The following is a 25,775-nucleotide window of genomic DNA, read 5'->3' as shown; positions in this document are numbered from 1 at the left end:
TTGAACTCTTGTCTGTGAGCATCCAGACTTTACCTCGATTTACTTTGTTAGTAAGACGTGTCCTAAGGGAGCAGAAAAGCCTGAGAGATTCTTTTCCGGGTCTGGAACCACTGAAAAAAATTTCCGCATACATTCATGGTAATTGCTTCTTCGCTTTAGGCCACTTCTCCCTGAAGGACAGGTTTCACAGGAATGCTCGGATAGCTGAGGGAACCGGTACTAGCCCACTGCTCCTCAAAAGCTAACCAAATAACCATCATTTAACACGGACAATATAACTTCAGAGCAGATTACGCTGCACGCTCCACCGTGTAGCTGATGCCGGGAGATCTCATGCTTTGTTTTTTGCGATAAAGGAGAAAATCAAAAGGACCGTTTCCTCGCTTTGATCCTGCCTAAAGATAAAAAGAGGAGCTTCTATCACCCCACACCCTCCTTCTCGCTCATCAGCTCCACCTTTCCGCTACCGTTTTGTCCGTCTGTGTCATTACTGTACCCCACTCAACTGCAAGCTCCCCGAAGGCAAGGGCGGTTTCTGGAACCCTCCACCGCCAGCGGCTGGGCCTGGCACGCCTAGGGCGCCCGGAGCGCTCTGGGGGATCCCTGGCGGACCTAAACCGGTCCCGGGCAGCTGGGCGGAAAACGCTCGGAGGCCAAGGCCACGCTGCCCTCCGCGCCCCATTCCTAGACCTGCGACGAAGGGCGCTCGCCTAGGGCCGCAGAGGGGCCGCTTCAGAAGCGAAAGGCACCCCCGGCGGGAGGTCTCCGGTTTTATTTTGGTTGAGGGGTGGGGGCCAAAGGGAGACTGACGACTGAAGGGGAAACAGCCGGGCGAGCACGAGAACCGGAAGCGCGCTCGGAGCGGGGACAGCGGGCAGCCCCTCCCCCTTCCGCCGCGCGCCCTCCGCGCCCCTCCCCCACCGCGGCCGCCGCGCGCGACCCCCACCCGGCGCAAGACCCGACGCGGCGTCCCCTCCGACGCCTAGTCCCCGCGCCCTGCCGCTGCCCAGGGACACGGGAACGCGTCGCACCCCCGCCCCCTGCTTACCTGTGGCTGCCGCCTCGCCGCTGTCCGGGGCGGGAACTTCCACTCCCCCCTCCCAGGTGGATCCGAAATTCTCTACCCACTTCTCCACGCCCTCACGCGGCGGGGTATGTGCCTCTCCCAGGGATTAGGCGGAGCGGGGAGAATCTGTGTCACTTAACAGCCAACTGTCCTAGGCTACCGTTTCCTCGGCAGTCAGGGCCGCCACTGGCGGCATGATCTACACCAGGCCGGGGGCGGGGTAGGAGAGGGGGGCAAAACTGAGTAATTGAGCGTGGGGGGGTGAAGTTAAGGCGGTCCCTCCGCGCGGGCCGGCGTCCTACGTCACCGCGTTGCTCACGTGACGCGCCGCCATCTTGTGCCGGGTTTCTTCCGAAAGCCTGGCGCACTTCCGGAAGGTGCTACTCCGGTGATAGTTGCCGAAGGTTTCCTGGAGTCGTTTTTCGCTTCAGGAAGTCTGCCTTATTCCTCCCTCACCTCTGTTTTCGGAGACTGGCGACAGCTTGCTGGCGTCGGAAGGCCGCTCGGTGCGGGGCCGCTCTCATCGATTCGAAGCGTCGTTCTGAGCTCAGCTGCTGCTTGGTCTGGGTTGGGTGATCGGGTCCCGAACGGTCGTCCTTGGCCTTGATCCACACCTCACCTGTCCGGGTCTTGTAGAGAGAAGTGACTTGACGCGTGGAGGTTTGCCCTCCTCATCTTCTCGTAGTTTACCCGGACTCTTTTTCTTTGTTTTTTTTTTTTTTGTTTTTGTTTTTGTTTTTTTAACGTCTATTTTTGAGACAGAGAGAGACAGAGCATGAACGGGGGAGGGGCAGAGAGAGAGGGAGACACAGAATTGGAAGCAGGCTCCAGGCTCTGAGCCATCAGGCCAGAGCCCGAGGCGGGACTCGAACTCGCGAACCGCGAGATCATGACCTGAGCTGAAGTCGGACGCTTAACGGACTGAGCCACCCAGGCGCCCCTCCCCGGACTCTTTTTAACCCCAATTGTGTTGAGCTGCATCCTTTATCCCATACGAAAGAATTTTCTCCAAAGACTGGTTGCACACGCACCCACGATGCCGGCAGGGTGTTTTGAGCGCCACTTCGCGTGGCACCTGAAACGGATTTACCCCAGCTGTTAGAAGGGAGCGTTGTAAAATGTTACGCTGTCGTTTTAATGCATTACAAAAACTTAAAAATATTCTCAAGTGTGTCTCTACCTTTCTGGAGAAGGGATTATGCATTGTTCTGATTTGTCTCTTTATCCGTTTCCTTGCAAAATACTACTTTATGGCTTTATTGTGATAACAGACAACAAATGATGCATCTTTTAGTGTGTGCTTGACAAAAGTCCCGGGATGTTCTGGAGTTTTACTAGTGTGAGATCTAGTAGGAAACTGATTTAGTGGATAGAGCCCGTCCTGGTTTTGACCTTCAAGACTAGATAATGTGATTTAAAACTCGAGTTACTCTGCCAGACACTTCAAAGAGTTCACTAACGTTTCGCTAATGCCTTTCATTCAGCAAACATTGTTGCCTACCAAAAACAGGTGTCTGCCCTTATTTTAGATTTTTGATTAGGCAAATTACCCAAATCTCTCTAAGCTTATCTTCCTGTTATCAAAATTGGGGAAAATATAATATTCAAGCCTTGTTCCAGAATTGTTCAAAGAAGCAAAAGGTCATCTCCCATAGAAAAGCAAAGTGTCCTGTAAAAGTAAGGAACCATGAAGAGGTTCTCAGACATCAGCCTTTCCTGATTAACAAAACCCAGCGCCCGTCATTCTTGAATCCAGAATATTAAAGTCTAGAAAGCTGGCTGTAAGTTTACTGTTCTTTTTGTGTTGGCTGTTTCTTCCTTTGAACTCAGAATGCCTAACAAATGCTGATTGGCAAAAGGGGGTGGATGGACTGAAAAAATGTTACCATAAAAACAAACTAAGTTGTACACAAACCTTCGAACTGTGCATGGATGGACTGATCCACTTCAGCTCCTCTTCCACTTGTAAAGCATCTTAAGCTTAGATACTATGTTGTGCAACGTGCCGCTCACAAGTATTTCCACCACACTTGTTTCTCACGGAAGTGCCACCTGCTGTACCTACCACTGCTCTGAACTTTGAGAAATAACTGCAGATGAAGAAAAAAAGAAGGCTTGGTTACGCCACACACAGTACTGAGTAGTAAGAATTTATAAACCAGATGGACAGGTCTTTGACTTTAGAAGTCAGGAAGTAAAGTGAAATGAAATAACCTAACACTCAAGAGCCAAAGGCAATTGTCCAAAATAAACTGGTCAGGGGCGCCTGGGTGCCTCAGTCAGTTAAGCGTCCCACTTCAGCTCAGGTTCATGATCTCACAGTTTGTGAGTTGGAGCCCCACATCAGGCTCTGTGCTGACAGCTCAGAGCCTGGAGCCTGCTTCACATTCTGTCTCCTCTCTCTGCCCCTCCCTGGCTTACACTCTGTCTCTCTCTCTCTCAAAAAGGAAAATGTTAAAAAAATTTTTTGAGGGGCGCCTGGGTGGCGCAGTCGGTTAAGCGTCCGACTTCAGCCAGGTCATGATCTCGCGGTCTATGAGTTCGAGCCCCGCGTCGGGCTCTGGGCTGATGGCTCGGAGCCTGGAGCCTGTTTCCGATTCTGTGTCTCCCTCTCTCTCTCTCTGCCCCTCCCCCGTTCATGCTCTGTCTCTCTCTGTCCCAAAAATAAATAAACGTTGAAAAAAAAAATTAAAAAAAAAATTTTTTTTTGAATGTGGGGTTGCAGTTTAATTTTTTTTTTTAATTTTTTTTTTCAACGTTTATTTATTTTTGGGACAGAGAGAGACAGAGCATGAACAGGGGAGGGGCAGAGAGAGAGACACAGAATCGGAAACAGGCTCCAGGCTCCGAGCCATCAGCCCAGAGCCCGACGCGGGGCTCGAACTCCCGGACCGCGAGATCGTGACCTGGCTGAAGTCGGACGCTTAACCGACTGCGCCACCCAGGCGCCCCGCAGTTTAATTTTTTTTTTTTTTTTTTAGTGTTTTTATTTATTTTTGAGACAGAGAGAGACAGGGCATGAGCAGGGGAGGGGCAGAGAGGGAGATACAGAATCCAAAGCAGGCTCTAGGCCCCAAGCTGTCAGCACAGAGCCTGATTCGGGGCTCAAACTCACAGACCATGAGATCGTGACCTGAGCTGAAGTTGCTCGCTCGATCGACTGAGCCACCCAGGCGCCCCATAAAATTAAAAATTTTTACATAAACTGGTCAAGCCAGTGGTGGCACCTCTTCGGCTCTTCTGGTGCACTGTTTTCTATTAAAAGGGAGAGACATTATATTAAAGGAGATGGGTTTAAGTAATACTACCTGTCCTGTAAAGTTTTGTAGATTAAATGAGTTTAATACATGTAAAATTAGAGCCACTCCGGGCACACAGGAAACACTAAATAAATGTTGGATATTAATATGGAAAATGCTGCAGTGTAACTATGGAAATTTAGTTAAAAACCATTAAGGGGACACACACCTTGAGAAGCTTCATTGGTTAGCAAAAGGATGGAGCTGGAGTAGAGGACTTGAGAGCCATGAAACAGCATTTGGAACAATTCACCTCTCAAAAGGCAGAAATTACAAAAGCTAGTAAATGTAGGCTTTATGGTCTAAGCAATAGGTTTGTGTTTGTCTTCTTTTGTGTTTTGTCCTTTTTCAATACTCAAGGCTAAACACACAGGAAAACCTAACCCCCTGCAGGGGGTTGTAGTTCCTACAACCATACTATTTCAGATAAATCAGCCCTGAAACTGTTTGCTGCTTCATGTTAACTGTGCTTGAACTGAACATCTAGAACTAGTCTATGAGCCCTGAGAGTGGTGGACAACTATCCCTCTTACTTTTTATGGAAACTTCTCACAGTCAAATCTATCTTACCAATAATGGGCACCTGACCCAAGCTGGCCATCAGAGTCTCCCCTGTGGAATTTGTCTTTGGCCAAAAATTCATCTTTCTCTAGATAAATGGACCTAATGCTTGGGAGCTCTGTAATGAGCCTCTTCCATCTGTGAACAATGCAGAGCTAAGAGAGCGAACCAGTGGCTTTCTAGGCCCCAGTTCTAGAACTTGCCTGAGATACAGCTGCCTGCCACAGCCCTTAGGTTCCACAAGCCATCCTTTGTCCTTGAAATAAATAGCACTTTTCTATTTAAGCTAGTTTACTTTGGTTGCTGTTCTTTCTAGAGTCCTATCTAATACACCTGGGTGCAAGAGAAATAATTTCCTTGTGACTTCGTCCCCTTCTCTGCACCCCATCACCTTAGTCCACGCTGTCATTACGTCTTGCATTATGTATTGTGATGGCCTCCTAGCTGGTGCCACTAGTAAAAGCTTATAACAGCTAAGAATTGGTTATTGTTGTGTAGTTGGATTGTATAAGCAAACTATTCACCTTCAAGATTATTACTAACCAGTTGCAGCAAGTCAGCTTGGAACTGAAGTTCAGCTTATTGGAGGAACCTTCTTTATGTTGGTCACAGCAGCCTGCGTCATGAGCCTTTGTAAGCCCCTTGGTAGTGACACCAAGTGGTGCTATGAGTCATATCTTAACCCCCCCTCAGAAAAATGTGTTCATTTGAGAACAAATCCCTGGCCCTTCTAGGATGGAAGAAGCCTAGTGTTATCAACTCCTGAAGAAATAGTGTCCTATTATTTCAGTATTGGTGCGTGTCAATGTTTAGTTGAAGATTCAGAGACAGCAGTAGCTAAATAGGCTTTGGTAAGTGGGAGTCCATACCACTGGGCCCCAATATAGTCTCCACCTCTGCCACTGTGGCTACTCCATACATATGCCCATTGTGCCGATTCTGACATGCTTAGTGGCTGGCTGACATCAACTGGCCAGGTCATGTGTTTATTTGGACGTTCAGTGTCTTGCCCACAGTGGATGCTTTTTAGTGGGCGTTGACATGTGATGCAGAGACCTCTACCCCAGACCTTATTGTATCCAGTCTTCCAGTCTTTTTCCTTTCGAGACACTGACCGACTGGCCAGGCCATTTGCCACTGACCATGAGTCCATTTATATTCTCACATAGTACACAGAATGGGTGATCATTTTAAAATCTGCCCATTAGATACATTTCCCTTGCAACAGAATGGCCATCACCCACCCATAGATCAAATTTATACTCTTCCCCCCAGGCTCCATTACAGCCATAGGTAGGTGCAACTGTAGTGTGAAACGTGGGTTTCTGGGGCGCCTGCTCCTGCAGATGGCTTGTGTCCTCTGATCCTGCTTAGGCTTGATATCACATGTGACATTTCCTTCTTATGATGGATTGGTGCTGGGCCCATCTGACTTTATGACTTGCTGTGTCTGACAGAATCCAGTCAGTGATGGACAGTTCCAGACGCGTGGTCACCTGGTGCCCCCGGGCAGGTTTTCCATCTCTTATCATGGCCTAGTAGCACACTCCGCTACAACTGGCATGTTCTTGCTCCAGAGTTTCCACTGGATCTCGCCATCAACTACGCACCATTTCTTTTTCCACGACTGTCGCCTTCACCACCATTGGTCTGCCATATCATCAGCTCCAAAGCTATATACTTAAAGCTGTCACCTGATATATTGTGCACAGCAGTATTACCAGGGATGGCATGTATGTCTCCACCACCTGAAGAGGCCTAGCCAGGGCCATGTTTCCTTCTTTGAGAAAGGGCACATAAGATCCATTCATTTGCTGCTGCTGTTGTTGTTGTTGTTGTTGTTGTTTTAAGTAAGCTATGCCCAACATGGGACTTGAACTCATGCCCCTGAGATCAAGAAGTGCGTGCTCTATTGACTGAGTCAGCCAGGTGCCTCAGTAATTTGTTTCTATGTCAGGAGATACGTCAGCGTGCCCCTGATTGCTAGACCTCTGACTCTTCATAGTTTAATTTCCCATCCTCGGGATCTCCTGCAGTTTACCAAGACCTTCAGTGTACTAATTACATCTTGTTCCATCTGTTTCAGAGTAATGTCATGTAACATAACCCTGGGATAAAATATACATGTATATTCTTATCCCTTCTACATGAATGTGAACTCCTTCTGATTCCCCTTTCTAAAAACTTTTAAAACACCAAGGGGCGCCTGGGTGGCTCAGTCGGTTGGGCATCCGACTTCAGCTCAGCTCATGATCTCACAGTTTGTGAGTTCGAGCCCCGTGTCGGGCTCTGTGTTGACAGCTCGGAGCCTGGAGCCTGCTTCCCATTCTGTGTCTCCCTCTCTCTCTGCCCCTCCCCTGCTCATGCTCTGTCTCTCTCTTATCTTTCAATAATGAACAAACGTTAAAAAGTTTTTTTTTTTAACTTTTAAAACACCAAGATATAATTGCCATGTAAAATTATATTAGTTTCAGATGTACAACATCATGATTTGATATGTATGTATTGCAAAACAATCACCACAGTAAGTCACAATAGTTAGCATCCATCGTCACGCATTGTTACGATTTTTTTCCTAGTGAGGAGACTGGACTGGAATAGAAAAGGACATATTTGTCAGTCAATGGCTACATACCGTGTACCTGAGACCATATTCATCTGATCTAGCAAAGGTATCAGACTGGGTACAATGGCTACAGCTGAGGCTACTGTTTGATTAAGCTTGGCCTGGTAAACTGCCATCCTCCAGGAGTCTGTAGAACCAGACTGGTATATACCAGACCAGGGACCATTACCTCTGAATCCTGACACACTTACAGGTGGCACTCATCTCCCCACTCCCCCCTGAGATGCAACATTATTACTGTTATTGATTTATTATCTGGCTGGGTCAGGTCCAGAGGCTTCTCCGTTTCTGGACTTTTGGTTCGATTCCATTGATTGATAGGTCTATCCTTTGGCCGGTACCCTAGCTTCATAGTAGGTTTTGAAATATGGAAATGTGAGTACTCCAACTTTGCTCTTTTTCAAAATTGTTTTGAGTTTTCTGAATCCCTTGCACTTCCATATGAATTTTAGGATCAGCGTATCCCCTTCTGCAAAATAGGCATCTGGGGTTTGGATAGAGATTGTGTTGAATCTCTAGATCAATCTGTGGAGAATTGCCATCCTAACAATTTAAAACTTTCCAATCCATGAACATGGGGATGACTTTCCATTTTAGATCTTCTCTAGTTTCTTTCAATGATTTTGTAGTTTTCAGTATGCAAGTTGGTACTTTCATTAAGTTATGATGTATTTTATTCCTTTTGATGTTATGTTAAATAGAATTGGTTTTAAAGTTTTTTAATTTTTTACAGTTGATTTACTTTGAGAGACACAGCATGAGTGGGGGAGGGACACAGAGAGAGGGAGAGACAGAGAATCCCAAGCAGTCTCCACACTGTTAGCACAGAGCCCAACGTGGGGCTCAAACTCACTTACCATGAGATCATGACCCAAGCCAAAATCAAGAATCCAATGTTTAACCAACTGAGCCACCTGGGCACCCCAAATAGAATTGATTTGTATTTATTTATTTATTTATTTATTTATTTACTTATTTGTTTATTTATGGTTTATTTAGTTAGTTTGAGAAAGACAGAGACAGTGCAAGCAGGGGAGGGGCAGAGACGGGGAAAGACGGAGAATCCCAAGCAGGCTCCAGGCCCTGAGCTGTTAGCACAGAGTCCGACAGGGGGCTTGAACTCACAAAACCGCTAGATCATGACCTGAGACAAAACCAAGAGTCCGATGCTTAACCAACTGAGCCAACTGGGTGCCCCAAATAGAATTGGTATGTATGTATGTATGTATGTAAAGTTTATTTAGTTTGAGAGAGGCAGAGACAGTGTGAGCCGGGGAGGGGCAGAGAGAGAGGGAGACAGAATCTGAAGCAGGCTTCAGGCTCTGAGCCGTCAGCACAGAGCCTGATGCGGGGCTCGAACTGACAAAACTGGGAGGTCATGTCCTGGGCCAAAACCAAGATGCCAACACTTAACTGACTGAGCCCCTAGAATTGATTTTTAAATTTCTTTTTTAGGGGCGCCTGGGTGGCGCAGTCGGTTAAGCGTCCAACTTCAGCCAGGTCACGATCTCGCGGTCCGTGAGTTCGAGCCCCGCGTCGGGCTCTGGGCTGATGGCTCAGAGCCTGGAGCCTGTTTCCGACTCTGTGTCTCCCTCTCTCTCTGCCCCTCCCCCGTTCATGCTCTGTCTCTGTCCCAAAAATAAAAATAAACGTTGAAAAAAAAAATTAAAAAGTAATCTCTACACCCAGCCTGGGGCTCAAACTTGCAACCCCGAGGTCAAGAGTTGCATGCGCTACCCACTGAGCCTGCCAGGTGACCCTACGTTTCCCTTTAAGTCTCGATATATATGTAATAGCTGATTTAAGCCTTTTGACTGCTAATTGTGACACCTTTTGACTGCTAATTACGGTTGGTATCTATTGACTGATTTTCTTAAGTATAGGGCATCCTTTTCTGTTTATTCACCCTTCTAATAGTTTTATTACTGGAATGAATTATGTTGCTTTACAGAGTGATTTTTATTTCAGAAGGCAGTTAATTTGAGAGGACTTAATTTCCAATCTTTTTCCTCTGTCATGGACAACGGCCGAAATTCCTGCCTCTTTCCATTTCTAGCTGCTTTTTTGTTTTCCTCCCCCCGCACCCCCCCCCCCCACCCCGGAACTCTGGATTTTTCTCCATATAATTTAGTTTAGTCATCAGCCAAAGATTTTGACACATCTTATATGCAGATTTGAGGACTCCTACCTTCTGGGGCTCTCTCCCTTCACAGATTTCCCACCTAACTACTCTGACTTCCCTGACAACATGGAACTCTATCCTTTTACACCTTAAGCCAGTAGGCAGTGGTTATCAGTCAAGTTCCTTGGAATTATGGCAATGTCCTCAGACAGAAAAATCACAAACACACAAATGTTACCTATTGCATTTCATCTTTTAGAAGTACTCTCCCATTTCTGTCTCCTTGTGGTCATTTCCCAGTGCCTTCAAATAGGTTTAAAAATATATATACATATATGTATATGTTTTTTTCAAATTTCAAAAATTCCATCTATGGGAGGATTACTCTGACTAAATTATTCCACTATTATGGAGACTCATGCTATTGATTTTTATGTTTACCGTGTATTCAGCAATCTTATAAACTCCTTTTTTTAGGGGCGCCTGGGTGGCTCAGTCGGTTAAGCATCCGACTTCAGCTCAGGTCACGATCTCGCGGTCCGTGAGTTTGAGCCCCGCGTTGGGCTCTGGGCTGATGGCTCAGAGCCTGGAGCCTGCTTCTGATTCTGTGTCTCCCTCTCTCTCTGCCCCTCCCCCGTTCATGCTCTGTCTCTCTCTGTCTCAAAAAAAAAAACAAAAACAAAAAACTCCTCTGTTTAAAAATGCGTAGATCCTCTTATATTTTCTACATAGACTAGCGTATCATCTCCAAATGTTTTTTTTTCCTTTATATCCCATTCATATAGCTCATTTCTTTCTCCCTAATTACGGTAGCCATAATCTCAAGTCCAACGGCTGAGTGGAAAGTGAGCATCCTCATCACAATTTTGCCTTTCATAGTAGTGCTTCTGAAGTGCCATCGGTAAGTATTCTTTTTAACTATAGGTTTCTGATAGATGTTCTATCACTTCAAGAAGTCTCCTATTCCTTCCTTGTTGGATTTTTTTTTCATTTGTCAACGTTGACGTTTATCGTGTTTATCTCAATCTATTGAGAGAGATGGTCATAGAGTTTTCACCTTTAAGCTGTTGCTAAGATTTCTTCTATAAATAGGATTTTTCTAATATTGAACTATCCCTGTTCTGACCCTCTTCAAAACCCATCTGTTATTTCTTACCCACTACTGGGTTTCGCTTGCTGGGGTGGAATATTGTTTTTCCAATGCAGTTGTCTTCACATGCGTCCACCGAAGTCTCTCCTAACCCACGTGCTTTTTTTACAGTGTGACTTTGCCTCTCAAGACGTAGAGTCCTCTCCCTTGAATCTGGGCTGGGCAGTGGAATGCAGCCAAAGTGGTGTATGACCTCCAAGACTGGATGAGAAGTTTACAGCCTAACCTGCTCTTGCCCCTGATGTCTCCTTTGAGAATCCAGCTGCTTGCTCCGAGAATCCCAAGCTAGGAGGAGAGGCTACACTGAAGTAAGTGCTTTGGGCAACAGTCCAGCTGAGCCTAGTCTTCGTTATCAGAGCCTGGGCTTCAGATGTGAGTAAGGATGCCTGGATGATTCCAGCCCCAGGCTGTTCCAATCACCTCCAGATATTGGAGCTTTTGCAGCCAAGCCCAGACATTTTGGAGTTGAGATGTCATTCCTGCTATACTTTGCCCAGTTCCTGATGCATAGAGTATATAGGTATGACTGTTTTAGGCCACTGAATTGGAGTGGTGTATTACACAGCGACCGAAACAGATTTTATTTATAATTTTCATCTTTTCATGGGTGAGACTGATTTATTTGAAAACTGCCTTAGTCTGGTTTTGGTATCAAGAGGAGTCGGGATGGCTTTTTCTATGTGAAACAGGGATTCTCTGCCTTGTGAATTTGTTAAAATTCAGATTCTCTTATTCTTGAATGAATTTTCTATAGTTTATAGAAAAGTATCCATTTTTTTTTTTTTGTCCAAAAGCACTATTTTTTTTTTATTTTTTTTTTATTCATACAGAGTCCTAACCACTTCAGTGGCGGGAGGAGTGGAAGAGGTTCCTTTTTCAATCCAGGGGCCTCCATAATGTTGGTCTGTTGTTACCAAACACACAGGCAAGCGGCGTCATGGATTTGGTAAACTAACTACATACAATGTTTAGTCTCTCTCTGCTAGAGCAACAAGGTGAGTATCAATCTCTGCTGTAAGAATCCTGAATTTAGGATTTTCAACTGTCACCACTCCGACTTCTATTTCTGAAGGTTTGCAATCAATTGATAGACCAGTAGACAGGCGTGTAATTGTAGTTTCCACTGTGTTCAAATGTCCAATCAAATTTCTTGTTGACTCTTTTTTCAAGGAAGCTGGTTGATTCAGTTTGTTTAACTCCTGCTGCAGTGGCTTTAAACCCACAGTAGTAACCCGCAGGATCACACTTGTACACCTGAGGGTCTTGTTCTTCATCTACACCAATTAAAATCATACAACAACCAAGAGGCCTCATTTCAGCATTCTGTGTGTAGACCTGAGAAATAGCAGCAATTCTTTGGCACAGCGTGTCCACAGGCATCTCATAGCCATTCTTGTACTTCCAATTAGCTGCCTCATAGCGTGCCCTCTGTACCTGGGATCTGCTGTCCGCTGTCATTCCTGTCATCACACAGCCAATGTTTTCAGTGATCTTGAAGAAGTGAGTCACTGTGCTAGGATCCAATAATTTGTCAGGTACTTTCTTCTGTGTGGCAATTACTGCCCGGTCTTTCCCTCTGACAGCTACTGATGTAAGGCCACCCTGGTTAATAGCCTTAAAAGCATATTCTACTTGGTAGAGCCGGCCCTCGGGTGAAAAAATGGTAACGTGGCGATCAAACCCAGCGCTGGAACCACGGGATATGTTGGCGCACCCGCCATTTCAAGCACTGTCTCTGAGTCCCCCGAAAATGATCCATTTCATTTAAAATTCAAGTTTACGGCCAAATTATAATAATCCCTTAAGATTAAAAAAAAATACCAGAGTTGTAGTTATATTTTTTGTTTCCTACTAGTTGTGTGTGCAAATATTATTGACATTTTATTAGGTTATTTTTAAGAAATCAAATTCTTGAACCGTATATTTCCCTTGTTTTCTATTTATTAATTTGTTTTCCTCCTTATTTCCTTCCATCTTAGAGGGTCTTTTCCTTTGTTTAGTTGAATACAACTTAGTGTTTGTTTCTTAATAAATGGAGTTAATATAAATTTCCCTTAGATCTGCTTCTTAGGAATTCCCATTATTTGCAGATTCCATGTTGTGTTGTCAGCTGTGTCATACTTATTCATAGAAATGATCTCAGAAAGGAGTGTTCACCTTCATAGGTTGAGAACGGAGATTCAGAGAAGTGAATGAGGTCATTAGACCTCTATCAACTTCCTACTATCAGAATCTTGCCTCTACCCTTGTAGGGGGGTGGGAAATGCTTCCTCCCCTCAAAGGCTAATCCTTCTACCCATACTCTGAATCCCTGCCCCTCCTGCTTCCTCAATGGCCTTGCTTTGTCTTATCCTTCATTGCAGTATTTGGAACTTTTCCCTTTCTACTGACTCTTTTCCCCTGATGCAGGAATATTTTATTTCCTCCATCTTTAAAAAAAATTTTTTTTTTTAACATTTCTTTATTTTTGAGACAGAGCATGAACGGGGGAGGGGCAGAGAGAGAGGGAGACACAGAATCAGAAGCAGGCCCCAGGCTCTGAGCCATCAGCCCAGAGCCCGACGTGGGGCTCGAACTCACGGACCACGAGATCGTGACCTGAGCTGAAGTCGGACGCTCAACCGACTGAGCCACCCAGGCTCCTCTCCTCCATATTTTTTAAAACAGCCTCCCGTGACTCCTACACACCTCTTTGAACTACTGTTCCCTCTTTCCTTCCTGTGGGCAGAAACTTCTGGGAAGAGTAGCCTTCGTTCAGTCACACTTCCCTCCTCTCCTGAACCAGTTTTCTGGCTTCTGCCCCCCACGGCGGCAAGTGAAACTTCGAAGACCAAGGTCACCGATGACTGCTCCGTTGCCAGATAGAGCACATGCTAGTCAATTCAGGTTTTACTCAGCCTCGTTGTAGTTTTTGGCATTGCTGACCACTCCCTCTTTAAAACTCTTCCCTACGACTTCTTTGCCCATGTTCTTTCTTGGTTTTGCTACCTCTCCAGAGATTGGCTCTCCCTTCTTCCTCCGCCCATCTTCGTAGTTGTTGTTTTCCATAGCTGCATTACCAACCCTTTTCTCCCTCCACATGATCTTTCTTGGCAATACCATCCACTTCCCCGGCTTCAACTACCACTTTTAAACGGATGTCTCCCAAATATCTAGTTCATGGTCACAGCTCTCCTGAGGCAGAGACCTCATGTTCAGCTGCCTGTTGGACCTCTCCGCTTGCATGTGCCACAGACCCTCAAACGAATATGACCAAAATGGAGCACCGTCTTTTTCCCGACATCTATTCCTTCCCTTTTGTTCCCTACCTTGGTAAATGGCCCCACATCTACCTGACTCCCCAAGTCGGAAACCCAGAAGTTGTTTTGGATTCCTCCTTCCTTACCTGAAACGCCCAGCAGTTGAAATCTTACCGTCTCCCAAGTTTGCATGTGTTGCCTCTTGTCTCCGTCCCGTCACCGCCTTCATTGAAGTCCTCTGGCTTGATCACCGCAGTTCCCGCAAAGGCCTCCTGACTGGTCTCCCCGCCTTGGGTCTTACCTGGCTTTCCCTGCGCACATGAATCCATTTTCTACATGACCACCCATCAGCATAATTTTCTAGGTTGCAAATCTGAGCATATTATCCCCTTGCTATCAATCCCTCACTGGCGCTCTTTAACTCCCTGGATAAAAGTCCGAAGTTCCTAGCATGATACCCAAGGCCCTTGGTGATCTAGCCTTGGATCAAGCCCCCATGGATAACGATCTGTAACTTTCCCCCCGCCAAACCCTCCATCCTAATAACGAATTGTAGCTCCCAGAGAATGCAACTCTGCCTTTCTGCTTTGTTGTCTTTATCTGGCTGTCTCATCCTTCAAAACTCAGTTCAGGGGTACCTCCGTCAGCATGTATATTCCTCATTATTCTCCCTCATCATTGGGTTGGGTGCCTGTCCTACCTGTTCCCACTGTCCACCTCTACTCATAACCCTTAATATACTGTACTGTTTTCCTGTATCCCCTCCAAAGCAGGGACTTAATTTTCTCTAACTTTGGTTCTTATTGCAGTGCCTTGGGCCTAATGGGTAGGCCTTCAATAAACGTATGTTAGGTGAAAGAATGTTCCCAGCTGCCTAAACAGCTTGGATAATCGTTCAAGGACCAGTTTTAGTGTTGGAGAACATGCACAATTTGATGGGCTCCTATCAAGTTTCTTGAAACCAAGAAATGAAGAGCAAATGACTTACTGCTTTAGTAAAGGCTGAAATCCAGCCCAATCACACATGAGGAAAAAAAAAATACAATTTATGATCCATAGTTTAGAACTAACCAAATGCCACATGGGTAGGAGGAAAACTAAACTTTCATTTTTCCTGAAAAAGCCTTCTTAGTTTTTTTCAAAATGACTCCCTTTTGTTCCTTGATCTGTCTTCCGGTAACAGCAGTGATTTGCAGTAACTTTGGATCTCTGTGTTCATTTTCCTTAGACCACTTCAGCTCTCTGTAGGTTTTGCTACCTGAAGTTAAATTTAAGATGTATCAATTCCAATTTATCCATCCTCCTAATGTGTGAAGCATTAAACACAATCAGGCATCAATATTTATTAACACAAGACAAAGGAAACACATTCAATGAGTTAATAGAACACTGTCCAGCCAGATGTTAAATTTAAAAATGTATATCTAGTCTAATTTCAAATAAATAAAAAAACTTTATACATAATTACACAGTACTATAGTTTGAATTTGACACTGGTAAATACCTTGACAGAAAGTAAACAAAACATCATTTAGGACTAAAAAATTATTCTCATATCTTTACACTCTCTTCCTGTGGACAAATAACATGGCCCATCTACATATACCTAAACCGGAAATGTTATTATGAATGATAAAGAAAAGGCCTATTGTGTATCTGGAGTAGTGCAGCTTCTTGCTCCAAATACTCTTGCTTTTACATCAGAGCAGACAACGAAAACAACAACACTAAGGCATAGGTCATGTTGGAGTTTGAGGGTGAGGTGATAACTCCTCATTGCTTTAGTCTAAAAGATTGCTGCGTATTCAAGGAAAGTAATTTATTTGGCCAAGATATTGAGCACCATGCCTGGGGCAGAGACCTTAACAAAAAACCTAAGGCCTCAGGCCCTTTGTTGATTCAACAAAAGCATTAAGCAAGCACTGCTCAGGGACTAAAGACAGGAGAAACACTCGGATTACCAACAGACAGGCAATGGTCCCTAAACAGCCCGAGGCAGCACAACTTCAGGAGGAAAGGACTTGGTGGTTGTGGCGGTCTGGATGGGGGCCCTTTGTGAGGCAGGAAGTAAATAAAGGCTGTGGATTCACACTGATGCCCGCTGGCATGCCGGTCATTCCCAGGGTCTCACTGATGCAGGAGATGACATTTGTGCAGCTCTAAGAATCCCTTGGGCTTAGGAATTTTCCTGAGGCAGCCCCTTCCTGATCTACCTCAATTACTTCTGCTGAGAGGCAGAAAGAGGTTCAAAGGCTTTCAGATGAATGGATTTCTCTTAACTGGAATGGGCCTTGCTATTAATCTAGTTTTCTTTTTCACAGGCGTAAACACCCAGACAGAATGTGTTCCAGAGTTTTGGCTAGGCTGTTTCTATCAATAATGGCCTTTTGGGTCTGTCCTAAGACCTTCTACCACAAAGGTTCTACTTGACGTGGAAAGAGCATAAGCATTGCGTCTTCAAGAGGGAGTTTTCTTATTCAAGTCTGTAACAGACCAGGCATTAAATCTGCAGATGACCCCACAAACACCTCTAGGCTAATGACTGGACTCTCTTCCCCTTCCGGAGGACACTTCACCACAGTTACTAATGAACTTCCCAAAGACACAGCTCAGCTTTCTTTCTTCCACTAGCATATTCTGGCTTTGAGGGATAGGCAAAAGATCAATAAAGCAGCCACAAGGCAGAGAGCAAAAACTAGAGATAAAGCAGAGGTCTGAGGAACTACAAATCCAGATAATCAGATTCTAAGTAACTGGGCGTTGACCATACTCTGAGAGGAATGGAGTATCTTATTTGAAAGAATGAGTACAGATCACTTCTGTCCAATATCGTAGCCCCTGGCCGCATGTGGCTACCGAAAACTGGAAGTATGGGTAGTCCGAATTGAAATGTGCTTAATACACACTGGATTTCAAAGACTTAATAGGAAACAAAGAAAATAAAATATCTCACTTTTCATACTGATTCCACATGGAGATTATACTATTTTTGATATACCGGGTTACAAAAATATATTAAAATCAACTTCGCTGGTTTCTTTTACTTTTTAAAACGTGATTACTAGAACATTTAAAATGACAGACGTGGCTCCCATTATAATTCTAGCAGACACCCACAGTTGTATAGTGACAATTTTCACAGCAACCCAAAGGATAATACTCTGCCTATTTTTCTCTTAGAACTTGTGGATTATGGAGATAGAACTCTTTAATCTTCAGAAATCCCCTGCTTTGTTTAGTGAGTTACTGAAAACTACTTTAGGTGAAAATTACTTTCCAAATAAGCGAGCTGTTTTTTTTCCGCAAACCGAACCGTAGCTAGTCTACTGGGCTTTCTTGTCCCAGCGTTAAGTGCTTTTTTTGGTACATCTTAGAACCTCTTCTGTCATGTGTAAACTAATTTCATCCAAAATGTCAAAAAAGAGATCTGGAACTGGAACATGCCTTGGGGTCTGCCCTCAGTGGAGAAAGAACTGGGAGGAAAAGAGGCTTGTGTAAAAGGGAGGCAAGAAAGTGGCTTTGAGCCACGAGACTGAGGGCAGCCCCTGGGAGTGCCACCATGGTGAAGGGTCTGGGCTTTGCATTATAAACCTTATTTTCAGGGTAATTACAAGTCTTAAAAATTGTTTAAAAACATATTTAGTTTACATGATGTTACAGTGGGGTAAATAATATGTATTATTAAAATAGTCTAAATAAATATTTACACAATAGACCAGAGTGGGTCAAAGAGAACCATTCTGATTTAACAAGTTAACTCTGTTCACTTGGAGCTTTTTTTTTTTTTTTAAATTCTTAAAAATATTTCTGTAAGAAAAAAATAATAAAATTCAACTATATTCAAATACATGAAGTATCAGACCAAAGAAAGGAAACCGAGCCAGAGGCCAAATTCAGTCCCATGCTCAGTCCACTTGGCCTGGGCACCACAGTTATTTCAAAAGAGTTTCTTGCACACATCAGACTTCCCCTATTTCAGCGTAAGCCTAGCTATCTTGGCAACCCGAATCAGTCAGTTTTGAGATACGGAGTTATGTCGCCTTTGCGGTTTCACGTGACTGTCGATCCCAGTGCCTTCCCAGCCTGTCATTCTTGTTCCTAAAATCCCTGCCCTCATGAACTGGAAGAACAGAGGACGCTTTTCAGTTTTCAGAAAAGAGAAGCTACATGTATAAACTGTAGACGCAGTTGACAATGGGCCTGGAAAAAGAGGAAATCCTAAATTCTTACATCGTCACTTGAAATTTGAAACACAGTTTCAACACTGGGGGCCACAGTGAGTTATCGTGGTTCCTTAGCATAGGGTGGGATCTAATGAAGCTTAGCCTTTTCATTAACATTTTGATTTTTAAACTGAGATTTTCAGCTTGTAGGAACAGGTTGAGTTCTTAAAAGCTTAAGCCGATTCTGGGAATGCAAGCTTTGAAAACAAACAGAGGCAGCTTTAGTTTATAAAACACATCAGCCAACAGACATAGTACAATGTGCAGCAAAACCTGTGATCGATTTGCACTTTTTAGTTACCTATTCAATTACACTGCATTAAGAGAACATTGAGATGCTCTCCAAGGAGAAATGTTTCTACTTTAGTTGTTAGGACTATACAAGCCAATGTGTCAGTTTTTTAGCTGAATTGTGTGTGTCTTCTTATTTACATGTTTAAAACACTGGTCAAAATGTTTTCCTGTCAAGAAGTATATATATAGAGTAACTCTCATATTCAGTGGGTTATATCTGATTTGCTTATGGGTCAGCGGAAAGTAAGCTGAGTATCCGTGTTAATAAAACCCGCAGAACGTCCAGCTACGGTAAAACAGCAGAATACAGTACAGAGCGGGGAGCTGTGGAACTCCGACTACCCCCTTCGTGTGAATTCATTTAAACTCCCTTACAAAATTCTAAAACAGCATTAGATAAAAATACAAGTATTTACAACAGATGAAAAAAATGCAACATGCATGTAATTGCTTTAGTAACGTGCTGCTCACGCTATGTCAAAGCTCATGACTAATGGGCTGTTAACATTTTTTTCATTTGCTACCACACAACTGCCCTTGCCTGTGTGTCCTGTGACTGCGGAATCCCACAGGATGAGATGAAGGGTATAATGTAACCATCTCAGCTTATTTCACATCATTTGAAAGCTTGCTCCTAGTCGCCGGTCTTTGGTCCTTGTGGTTTTTCAGGACGGCCCCCTGCAAGCCCCACAAGGCGGGTTACATGTTATAAGCCACGTAGATGGGGTCTAACTGGTCAGCCAGGAAGCTGTCCCGGAGGTGCATCCTCTGCTTCTCTCCTCTGGAGTTGATGGGGATAACACCTGGGTCCACCACAACCACGACGCCAACGATGAGGTAATGCTCTTCCAGGACCACATTTGTCACTAAAGGAACCAGATCTAGGGCTTCCTGTTCAGAGCCACACAGTTCTACGACCACCACGAGCAAGTTGGTCCACGTGAACACGGCACTGAAATTCCAACGACACTCAGTTAACCTGTCAGTCCATTTACCAGTCATCTTTTATAGTACCTGCCCAAAACCTGTCCCCGTTTCCCTGAGGATTGCCTTCTCTCTTGGATCCAACCAGAAGGCTGGCAGCCATGTCTGTAATATATGGCCTTGCCCCTGTGATCACAGTAGATCAGCTGAGCCATCCACAATCTCTTGGGGGTTTGGAAATGAGATTGGAAGTTGGTCAGCTGGTCACGTGAACTGGCCACATGTGAAAGGTCTGCGGTAGCCAGGTGTCCAAAGAAGCATAGGGAACGGCTCTTCAGGGGGGAGAGAAAGAATGAAGTGGATGCCCACATGGCTCTAGAAAGTGAGAGGACAGTGATTCCTGATGGCCTTCCCTTCCTTTGTTTCTACCTTTCTTGAGACCCAGAGAGACTTTGAGGAACCTCTGAGGTAGCTAGGTATTCTTTCCATTAGCTCTCTCTTTTGCTTAAGTTTTTGTCTTTTTGTTTTCTTTTTGCAGAGTTTCTGTTATTTACAACAGAAGAGTTTTGACTAAGATAATATTCTTAGGGCCAACAGGAAGGGAGCGGACCTGTCCTTATCTGAGCTTAAAGTGCCCCATACAGGTGTCTCTTCCATCATGCCATAAAAGTGCCATAAGGTAGAAAGTTGCCTTACATTGAGTGGGACTACTGGGTTAGGCTTGTGATATGCAGTGTTAAATGGCTTTAAAAAACAGATTCCAGGGGCGCCTGGGTGGCACAGTCGGTTAAGCGTCCGACTTCAGCCAGGTCACGATCTCGCGGTCCGTGGGTTGGAGCCCCGCGTCAGGCTCTGGGCTGATGGCTCGGAGCCTGGAGCCTGTTTCCGATTCTGTGTCTCCCTCTCTCTCTGCCCCTCCCCCGTTCATGCTCTGTCTCTCTCTGTCCCCAAAATAAATAAACGTTGAAAAAAAAAAATTAAAAAAAAAAAAACCAGATTCCATCATTAAAAAAGGTACACAGCCTTTGGTTTCATTAAAAGTCAAAGGTCTAAAATTAGAGGTTAATCATGGCACCTCACTTCTCTCTATTATTCTTATAACTCATGGGCATTGTTCAGGTCTGGGGACAGACTCTGAGCAAAGTGAATGAAAATACTGACAAAGAAACATCTAGAAAGCATGAGCAACCATGAAAAGAACTGTGGCAATTTAGCATAGGTAAAAAACAAAAAACAAAAAACAACCAAGGAAGGACATACTACATTAAAAATGTGGAAAAGTGCGCCTGGGTGGCCGTCTGTTAAGTGTCTGACTTTGGCTCAGGTTATGATCTCGCTGTGTGGGTTCGAGCCCCACATCGGGCTCTGTGCTGACAGCTCAGAGCTTGGAGCCTGCTTGGGATTCTGTGTCTCCCTCTCTCTCTCTCTCTCTGCCCCTCTCCCTCTCATGCTTTCATGCTCTGCCTCTCTCTCTCTCAAAAATAAACACTAAGAAAAAACTAAAAAACCTGAAAAAGAAACTGTAAAGATTCTGTATTATCAAGAATCCAGAATGAAAGCCAGGTAAAAACTAAAGTGTTTTAATTTTAAGGAATTTCTAGTCAGTATGAGGCGGGATGATCCTTTATCAGGGAGAATGTGGGGGAAATTCCTACACTGAGAAGGAAGTTGGATGAAATAATAATGATGCTTTTCATCTGCTTATCATTTGACAATTTGTGAGGCACATTCTCATTTGATCTTCACCATAATTAGGAAACAGCAGAGAAAGTATTTTACATGAGAAAAGCTGCCTGGTGGGGGAGCTGGGCCTTCAAGCTGGGTCTTTTGAACTTCCAGTCATGGTTCTTTCCACCTTATCACACCCACTTTCTAGAGGCAGATGACCAGTTCGATCGCTTCCAAAGGTAAGAGTCTATCCGTAGAAAGGACTCAACCCCACGATGGTTCTATGGAGCCTGTCTCAGTGTCTCCACGGCCTCCTCTGCCACAGCAGATGGCACACCAAGACAGGAAAGAATCGGTCCATTTATTTTCTTACTCCCCTAGGAGTTCTACGTCTGTAGGTGCTACTGGGTACAAAAGGCTGACTACCTAGATCAATTTAATGGACGCTACCGCTGAGGTGGGGAACCTATTCCGTGCAGGGGAATTTACCATTCGGCAATGCTCCTGTGGATCCGGGACACTGAGGTCTCAATATCGATCGGGTGGTATCGTAATCCTCTCAGCTCCAGCGTTTCGTCCAGAGCTCCCACCACATATAATGCATCATGACGCTCTGACAGAAAGAAAAAGAGAAATTTGGTTCATCAGACATAAGGAGTACGATGCAATGGTGGAGTTCAGGGCACAAGGTCAGACGGCCCGCCGTGTCCCCTGACTCCACCGCTCACCAGCTGGGTTAACTTTGAGCAAATTACTGGAGTCTCCGGTCCTGTTTCCCCCTCTGTGAGACAGGGAGAACTCTAAATGGCTGCTGCGAGTATTAAATGAGATAGTCCATGTAAGGGAGTTCCCATGATGGCTGGCACATTGTAAGTGCTAAAAAAAAATTAGCCATTATTACTATTATTGCTGCTGCTGCTGCTGCTACCACCTTTATGTCCCAGGAATTGTGCCAGTGCTGGGAAGCAAAGATGACAAAACACAATTCCTGCCCTGAAGACACTTACTGTCTAGTGGGGAAACAGACACACAACAAGTACTGCATTGTGATGTGGTGGGCCCGGTGCGGGCATAAGGTTTGAGGTGAGCAGAGGACACCCCCGCCGGAGCTCAGCTCGAGGCTTCCGAGAAAGAAAAGCCGAAACCAGGCTGAGCTTTTACGGATAAATAGGAATTAGCCAGTGACAGCTGGGAGAGCGGTGGGGTGGGGGGTGGAGAAGATTTGAGAGGGTGAAGAAATGAGCACGTGTTGTGATCCCCAGACATCTTCAAGGAGTCCAGGTAGAAGGAGCAGGATCACAGAATATGGAGAGACTAGTCCTGGTTATTAATAGGCTTGTCATCCAGCTGGAACTTGGAAGAAATCCTTTTTTTAAAAAATTTTATGCACACACTGTATATACGTAAGGCTACATGGTTTATGTCTATATAGAAATTGCATTTTGAAGCAAGAGATGATTTTGCTAAGTCTATTGAATATAATATTTTCAGGAAAAGGTAACATTTCTGAAAAATTGAGCAAAACAAAGTGTTAGAAGCTGTTGGGGAGAGAAGGATGAGGAGGTCCAGCAGGGTTCCCATCATATGAGAAGAGCTCATAAAGACTTTGACTGCTCAAGGTCACAAAGCAAATGGCAGACAGAGGTAGGCTTCAAAGCCAAGGGACCTGGGAAGGATAACTTCCTCTTGTCCATGAAACTCGGAAGAAACTGTGGCTGCTGGTCTCTATGGACCAGGCACAAGGAGCTTAGGAGAAAGGAGTTGGCTCTAATTCAGGCCTGTAAAGTCCAGGGAGTTATTTGTATCAGTTCTTGAAATGCACGACACAGCGCTGGGCATTTCAACATGGCCATTAATGGCATCAGGAAGAAGAGCTGAAGGCAGGCAGCAGGGACGCCAAGACAATCAACTAAGGAGAGGGTAATGGGGGGCTGCCTACACCAGAGCCTTGCCAAGCAGTCTGGTATCTAACGTGAGGTGCCGAAGGGACAGAGCACTTCAGCAAGACGGCTCCTCCACATCAGGGATCAGGCTCGATTCGTCTGCTCCCAAAATGGGATGTGGGAGTAGAAGAGCTACAAGATGAAACACCTGTCCTAGGAGCTTGTGCAGGGGTAGGATCGGCTCCATAGGGGCCGAGGGTACACGGTCTGCCAGGGGCACTCGGTCGTCATCAGGCATATCTCCACGGCCGTCGGCCATGCTACCCCGTAGTTCAGAGATGCTGACGTGGTACCCTGGCGCCTGCATCCCAGGGACTCTTCAAATGAATATAAATTCATGTATGGGTTTAAGAATGGCAGAAGGGAATAATGAAACACACACACTCCACAACGGAAAGGCAGGCTGAGGAAGGCCAGCGGGAGACACTGGCTGAAACACAAAGCAGGCTGAAGGGTGAAGCGTTGCTGAGGAAGCTACCTCCGGTGGCTGCTGTGAGCTCGGTCCGGCGGACAAAACCAAGGTATCCTGTCCGAGCCCAGAGTGTCTGCGCAGCATCCCCAAAACTGAGGCGAGTGTTGAAATGATCGGCTTGAAGAGTCTCACTATCATAGATGGTGTAATAGCCACTGGCTGTGTGGGGACTGTTCACCCAAATCTACAACAAGAAAAAGGCATAGGTCACATTTCACCAGGAACATAGAACTGTATCAATTCAATTCTCTTGGGACAGTTTTTTTTTTTCAATTCTCACTTTTATGTTAACAACAACAACAACACAACAAGAAAGGCAGCTGACGCTTACCAAGTGTTTCCACTGTGCTAAACAGAGAGGTAAGTACTTTATATGCCTCATCCCCATCAATCATGACACACGTGACAATACAGTTACATACTATTATTATTCCTATTTTACAGATGAAAAAATGAGTTAAGGAACTCGCAGAGGATGCAGAAACTACGAGACTCCCACCCAAGCCTATACACAGGCTGCAGCTACAGCTGTACAGGCCGTGCTCTTAACCACGATGCTACACTGCCTCCCTGGCTGGCTCGTTTCTCAACCACGTTCAGAGCTCCACAAATGCAGTGGGGATCGTTTCTGCGCTTCTGAAACTCAGGTATAACACCCTCAGGAAAACACTACAGGGTATTTGAATTTACAATGTAAATATAGCAAGAGCTAAAAATGATAGCACTAGTATTTCCTGAGAACCCGTTATGTGACAGGCACTGTTCCATGTGCATAACAGATCTAGGTATTCATGTATTTAACTGTCACACAATTTCATTAGGTAAGTGAGATAGGTGCAATTATTATTTATGGATGAGAGAACGGAGGCTCAGAGAGATTAAGTAGCTTGCTCAGTAGTTAGAAGCTGGTAACCGGCAAGCCCAGGCCATCTGGCTCCTGAACCTCCGACACTCCTCCCAGTAAACTACGGGATGCAACATCAGTGCCCCTCAGATATTTGAGAGAAGAGAAATTAAGTCTTTTACAAAATCTTTACAAAAAAGAGTCTTTATACTAATACAAAGATACATTTTAGAATAGAATATAAAATTTTAATGAATTTTAGGGGCACCTAGGTGGCTCAGTTGGTGAAGCATCTGACTTTGGTTTTGGCTCAGGTTATGATCTCACGGTTTGTGAGATGGAGCTCTGCACAAATAGCATGGAGTCTGCTGGGGATTCTCTCCCTCCCTCCCTCTCTCTGCCCCTCCTCCACTCATGCTCCCTCACTCTCTCTCAAAATAAATAAACTTAAAAAAATTTCCATGAATTAAAAAAATTTAGTATTTGTGGCTCCTTTCAGTTCTACTACTTAATAGGTGAGAACAGATAGGATTTGTTCTATTTGGCAGATAGGATTTGCCATTTTCCTTTTCAGCTAAGGGAATGTCAGTGGAGAAATCTGGGAGTAGTTCTAATCTGGGTGCCTAAATCTTCTCTGCATCCTGGCCTCAACCTCCCTCTTTTTAGTCTCGAGCCTGACGGAGAAAGATGGAAGCTCTTTAAAAGACGAAAATTCACAGTGGAGGAAAAGCTAAATCCACAGTTTCACTGACTTCTCGAATATGAACCCTAAAGTCTTTACTGCCGACTTTTCAGAGTAAAGATAAAAATGACACATACCTCTCCAAGGTGAGAGTCTCCTACAGGCCCTTTGGTCTCAGGATTAACAATAACCACTTTCACTCCAGGTAAAATCTGAGAATCAAAGGGAAAACACAAAGACTAAATCAAATCTAGTGATCCCTAGGAAATGCAGTCACCCCCCCACCCCTCTTCTAGTGAGGTGAGGGAGTGCACAAAGACAGGGGCTAATTGATGTGATGCTCCCTGGACTGTCCTCAGTGGAGACTAGAGATACAATAAGATTCATCCTCAAAAATAAACCAGGGAACCAACCAGTCTACCTTCTCTTCAAAGGGTTGAGAAATTGCGGCCAGAACCGTAAGACTAAGGATCTGTACTCATGTGACTGCTCCTTCTCATGACCTATTCTGTTCACTGGTGTGACTGCAGTAAAACCCCTTAAAGCAGAAAGGGCAGCAGGGAGGGACTGTCCAAGAGGCTTGGCTCTGATCTACAGTGAAAGCCAGTTAGAGGAACTTGAAGAATAAGAGAGGACGGTGGCAGCGTAGCAGGAGAATGGAT

At 44.9% G+C, this 25,775-nt stretch overlaps 2 protein-coding genes, 1 long non-coding RNA gene and 1 pseudogene across 13 annotated transcripts in view; 1 reads left to right on the top strand and 3 right to left on the bottom strand.

Moving 5' to 3' along the window:
- ATF1 (activating transcription factor 1) overlaps positions 1 to 1,188 on the bottom strand; it is an 82,584-nt gene extending 81,396 nt beyond the window's left edge. For 2 of the 8 annotated variants that reach the window (XM_047866209.1, XM_047866216.1), the window contains exon 1: positions 1,049 to 1,188. The gene's annotated coding sequence lies outside the window, so the exon portion shown is untranslated. Of the gene's footprint in view, positions 1 to 33; positions 487 to 506; positions 857 to 1,048 lie in introns of those variants that run through there. The other 6 variants (XM_047866211.1, XM_047866212.1, XM_047866213.1 and 3 more) reach the window with 6 other exon arrangements.
- LOC125170072 (uncharacterized) lies at positions 1,064 to 16,552 on the top strand. Its single transcript, XR_007153888.1, has 4 exons — positions 1,064 to 1,152; positions 10,488 to 10,575; positions 10,936 to 11,132; positions 16,385 to 16,552. It is a non-coding gene; the product is annotated as an uncharacterized LOC125170072 (long non-coding RNA).
- LOC125170070 (proteasome subunit alpha type-6-like) lies at positions 11,641 to 12,557 on the bottom strand (annotated as a pseudogene).
- The window catches only part of DIP2B (disco interacting protein 2 homolog B), a 226,556-nt gene continuing 216,172 nt past the window's right edge, over positions 15,392 to 25,775 (bottom strand). For all 4 annotated transcript variants that reach the window (XM_047866182.1, XM_047866184.1, XM_047866183.1 and 1 more), the window contains 4 exons: positions 25,251 to 25,325; positions 23,594 to 23,771; positions 21,662 to 21,785; positions 15,392 to 19,532 (listed from right to left, as the gene is read on the bottom strand). In XM_047866182.1, the coding sequence (XP_047722138.1) occupies positions 19,280 to 19,532; positions 21,662 to 21,785; positions 23,594 to 23,771; positions 25,251 to 25,325 (630 nt within the window). In that variant the 3' untranslated portion in view covers positions 15,392 to 19,279. The remainder of the gene's footprint in view (positions 19,533 to 21,661; positions 21,786 to 23,593; positions 23,772 to 25,250; positions 25,326 to 25,775) is intronic.

The sequence above is a fragment of the Prionailurus viverrinus genome, chromosome B4 (genome assembly GCF_022837055.1).
Source record: "Prionailurus viverrinus isolate Anna chromosome B4, UM_Priviv_1.0, whole genome shotgun sequence".
Taxonomy (NCBI): Eukaryota; Metazoa; Chordata; class Mammalia; order Carnivora; family Felidae; genus Prionailurus; species Prionailurus viverrinus.
Note: the sequence above shows the minus strand (reverse complement) of the source record. Positions and strands in the feature narration are given on the sequence as shown.